General features: G+C 41.9%; 1 protein-coding gene across 1 annotated transcript; it reads right to left on the reverse strand.

Moving 5' to 3' along the window:
• Positions 1 to 1776: 1776 nt before the first annotated feature.
• Positions 1777 to 4563, reverse strand: bglap (bone gamma-carboxyglutamate (gla) protein). Its single transcript, XM_016261056.1, has 4 exons — positions 4469 to 4563; positions 4320 to 4370; positions 2444 to 2537; positions 1777 to 2001 (listed from the first exon to the last, which is right to left on the reverse strand). Exons 1-4 carry the CDS (start codon positions 4524 to 4526, stop codon positions 1899 to 1901), a joined length of 306 nt encoding a protein of 101 aa, XP_016116542.1. The 5' UTR covers positions 4527 to 4563; the 3' UTR covers positions 1777 to 1898.
• Positions 4564 to 4889: the final 326 nt, after the last annotated feature.

Raw genomic sequence — 4889 nt, forward strand, 5'->3', positions numbered from 1 at the left:
TTCTTTATTTGCAGATGATGGGGGCAATTTGGAAAAGAGGGCGTAATGTAGGGTTTGTTTTAAAGCAGATTCAAAGAATGTTAGTGTTGGTGGAGGAATGGGGGAATACATGGGGATTTAAAATTTCGGCATCTAAGACAAAATATATGATATTAGGTTTTAAAAGAAAATTACCTAATATAGGGCTGTATTTGTATGGGTCTCCATTGGAGAAGGTAAAGGCTTTTACATTTTTGGGTGTTTGGTTTGAAGAACATATGACTTGGGCTGTACATGTAGGTAAGATTGTGGAGAGGTGTGAAAAAGTTTAGAATGTTATGAGAAGTCTAGCTGGATGTGAATGGAGGGCCAATAGGGAGACGTTATTAATAATTTATCAGGCCATGATCAGGTCCATTATTGATTATGGGTCCTTTGTATATGGGTCTGCTTCTAAAACTGTTTTGGATAGGTTAGATGTAGTGCAAACAAGAGCTTTGAGGATTTGTTGTGGGGCCTTCAGAACTTCCCCAGTTTCAGCCTTGCTTATTGAAATGGGAGAAATGCCCTTATGGTTAAGGCGTATTAAATTAGGACTACAGTACTGGGTAAAACTTAGTGGATGTAATTATACGTATCCAGCAAGGTGTTTGTTGCAAGAGTTTGTTGGAAGTAGGAAATATAATAATTTTTTTGTTAATGTAAATCAGTGGGCTAGGAAGATGGGATTGGAACAGGGAGGTATTGCAGAGCATATTGGATGGTTACCCATGCCATATTGGGTGATGCCTGAGTTGAAAGTTGAGTTTGCTTTTCTTCAGGAAAAAGATAAGATGGAGGTGATACCAAGAATAGTGGTATATCTTAATTCAATTAATCAGAGTAGTATAATCATTTTTACAGATGGGTCTAGAGATCCAGTTAATGGGAGAGCTGGGTTTGGGGTGTATGAGGAGAAACTATAAATCGGTCGACGTATTTCGAATGGAAGCTCTGTTCTTACTGTTGAGTTAATGGCAATTTTATGGGCTTTATGGTGGATTGAAGAAGTCAGACCGAGAGAAGTTTTTTATCTGTTCTGACTCTGCAGCAGCTCTGGAACATTTAAGAGCAGGACAATCTAAAGTTCGATCTGATATTGTAAATGACATCTTGAGAGTGATTTTTAGAGTTTTAGAGCACTTTCTGTTGGGTGCCTGGGCATGCTGGGGTGATAGGGAATGAGCAGGCAGATTATATAGTGAAGGAGAGCTTAGGTAGAGAAATAGATATCCATGTACAGTGGGTACGGAAAGTATTCAGACCCCCTTACATTTTTCACTCTTTGTTATATTGCAGCCATTTGCTAAAATCATTTAAGTTAATACGTAGGGATGTTAAATTACGTTTTGTACATTGTTGGAAAGCATATTTCTGGATTATGTGAATGTGCGAATATGGAAATAGTAGGGCATGTTTTCTTGGAATGTAGGAAGTCTATGAAACGTTAGTCAATAAAGCATGTTTTTTAAACAATGGCACTTAAATTTTTGAACTAAAATTTTATTGTAACCATTATAGCTTATGAATGAATGAAAATGCATGTGTGAAGTGTTATAGTGAGTGTGTGTGTGTGTGTGTGTGTGTGTGAGAGAGAGTGTGAGTGAGTGTGAGTGTGTGTGTATGTGTGTGAGTGTGTGAAGTGTTATAGTGAGTGTGTGTTTTGTTTTGTATGAAGTGATAAAAGTGACTTTTGACAAACACAATAATCAGATATGGTTTGATCAGTAGAAGTAAAAACTCCAGACGACACTGCAGTATTTGATTTCTTTCTTTATTATGATCTGGTATGGCTTCAGCAACTCCTCTGCTTATGTTTTTTTTTTATCATTTTTGACAGATGCTTATAATGCGCTTTGACGCGGGTTAGGGTAGGTGCTCTAGTAGGGAATGGGCCCGTAGTACGCAGTGTAGGCCGCGATGATGCCGGACACGTCCATCATGTTCTCACAGGCCAGGTTTGCTTCACACACTTCCCTCAGACTGGAAGACAAGAGTGTGTGTGTGAGAGACTCTCCACCACTGCTGAGTGTGTGTGTGTGAGTGTGAGTGTGTGTGTGTGTCTGAGTGTGAGTGTGAGTGTGAGTGTGAGTGTGAGTGTGTGTGTGTGTGTGTGTGTGTGTGTGTGTGTGTGAGTGTGAGTGTGTGTGTGAGAGAGAGAGTCTGAGTGTGAGTGTGTGTGAGTGTGTGTGTGTGAGAGTGTGTGTGTGTGTGTGTCTGTGAGAGTGTCTGAGTGTGAGTGTGTGTGAGTGAGAGTGTGTGTGTGTGAGTGTGTGTGAGTGAGAGTGTGTGTGTGTGAGTGTGTGTGAGTGAGAGTGTGTGTGTGTGAGTGTGTGTGAGTGAGTGTGAGTGTGTGTGTGTGAGTATGAGCATGAGCGTGAGCGTGTGCGTGTGCGAGTGCGAGTGTGTGTCTGTGAGTGTGTACCTCTCCAGCTGAGTCAAAGTCAAGTCTGCAGGTGCTGTCCCCGCTCTCTTCTGTCTCACGACTGCTGAGGCCACGTCTCGTTTCACAAACACACCTGAGAAGAGACACATGAGTACACACCTGCATGTATTCTGGTTTCAATCTGGTTTTAGAGCTCTGCATAGCACTGAAGCTGTGTCTCATTTAGAAGGCTGCGCCCTCCGGAGGTCGCATTCGAAGGCTGCATACGTCATTGAGGCTGTCTCATTTCAGAAAAGCAAGTAGGACACTCCGAATGCGACCTTCGAATGCGACCTTCTTTCACGGGAAATAAGAGGATGCATGAGGTGTATCCTTCGCTGCTACAGATAACCCACAATTATTTGCGTTGCCGTAAACAACTGTTGTTAATTTGAAAAATGCGGGCGCTGGCAGATGTACACACAAGCACAGATGTGGTGTTTACAACTTACCTTAAATCGCCTCGGTAAAAACGGATAAACTTTGTTTTTAATATCCTCCTCCTTTTTTTCTCTAACAGATGCCTGCTGTAGCTCCTCAAACATTGAACAAAATAAAGCATTTTTTTTTCAAATTACTTTCCAAATTTAGAAATAATTTTCTTTAATTTAAGTAGTGTGAGAGCGTAACCATGCTCTAAATGTGTTGGCATAGCAACGTGATACTTCCTGTTTCTTTTCCGCCTGTCCTACGAAGGCCGTCTCGTTTAATTCTAGGTTGAGGACACTTCGTATATGCATCCTACAGAGGATTCGACCTCCGGAGGGCGCAGGCTTCTAAATGAGACACAGCTAGAGTCAGCATTGCTGAAGGTTACAAATGACATTCTGCTGTCCATTGATTCTGGGTCATCTGCTGTCCTGATACTTTTAGATTTGAGTGCCGCATTTGATACTGTCGACCACGATATTCTTCTGAAACGACTTGAGCGTGTTGTTGGGGTTCAGGGCCTAGCTTTAGAGTGGCTCGCCTCATACTTATAGGGGAGGACTTTATCTGTAAACATCGGGTCATTTACTTCACCCCCTATATCTATCCATTGTGGTGTTCCTCAGGGATCCATTCTTGGCCCTCTTTTGTTTTCCTTCTACATGCTCCCTTTGGCCTCAAAGAGTAGAGAGTAGCTTTTTCATCTCAGATCAGTGACAAGGTGAAACACTTTCTTTCTAGTAAAGACTTTGAAATTGTAACCCATGCACTCATTTCCTCTCGATTGGATTACTGTAACACGTTGTATATTGGCTTACCTCAATTGTTTTTGAAAATTGTTTTATTTTCCTTTGTCTTTTTTTCTCTTTCCTTTTCTCTTTTAAATTCAGATTTATTTTTATTGTAAAGCTCTTTGAAACAACTATGATTGAGATAAACTTTTGCTCTATAAATAAAATTTGCCTTGCCTATTCAGATGAAGAGGCTCTCTTCTGCGGCCAGAGAAGCTCTTTAGCGTAACGGACCATCCTGATGAAATGAAAAGAACTGATAGAAACTCCGTCATACTCGTTCCCTCATATATCTTTGCAATCAATCATTCATGTAATGATGATATTTCTGACTCTACTTGAAGGGAAAATCTCTTCCTGCAAAGTTCAGCTCTAAACAAACACACCTGAAGCAGCTGAATGAGATCTTCAGGAATGGCTGATAATTACAGACCCCCAGAAAGACTGAAAGACTTCAGGACTGAATCACCACAGATCAGCACAAGCCCTTGAACAACACTGTATTTACTTTACCTTGACACACACACACACACATTATAACACGCACTATAACACACACACACACACACACACACACACGGACACACACTCACTCACACACACACACACACACACACACACACACACACACACACACACACACACACGTGTCTCACCATCATCACTGGGAGATTCTGCAGGACTCACTGATTTAGTGTCAGGAAGACCTACAAGAGAAGAACACAGAGAGAACAATCATACACACATATACACTACACTACACTACCACACACACACACACACACACACACACACACAGACTGACCTGCGCTCAGACATGCAGCTATCACGCAGCAGAAGATCAGGAGTGTGAGGCTCTTCATGTTTGTCTCCGTGTTTCAGCTGATCTGTGACTGTTTCTCTGTGTCGCTCACTTCATTTATAACGTGACATCACAACGATCTGACATCACGATTGGATGAGGAATCAAACACACACACACACACACACACACACACACACACACACACACACACACACTGCAGTATCAGCACAGACTCTAGGAGGAGCCGTCCACAAACCCCACAATCTTCAAATAATGTGATTGCATGCGAGCGGCTCGTCAGCGGAGGAAACCAGCTTCATATAAACATTTCATATAAAGACTTTAATTACAGCTGTTCCTGCACCAATGATGTTCAGGGCCAAGCGGCTCCTCAGGAATCACCTGGAGTTGTGTGCTTTCC

This window comes from Sinocyclocheilus grahami, unplaced genomic scaffold, assembly GCF_001515645.1.
Source record: "Sinocyclocheilus grahami isolate Dianchi unplaced genomic scaffold, SAMN03320097.WGS_v1.1 scaffold2285.1, whole genome shotgun sequence".
Lineage (NCBI taxonomy): Eukaryota > Metazoa > Chordata > Actinopteri > Cypriniformes > Cyprinidae > Sinocyclocheilus > Sinocyclocheilus grahami.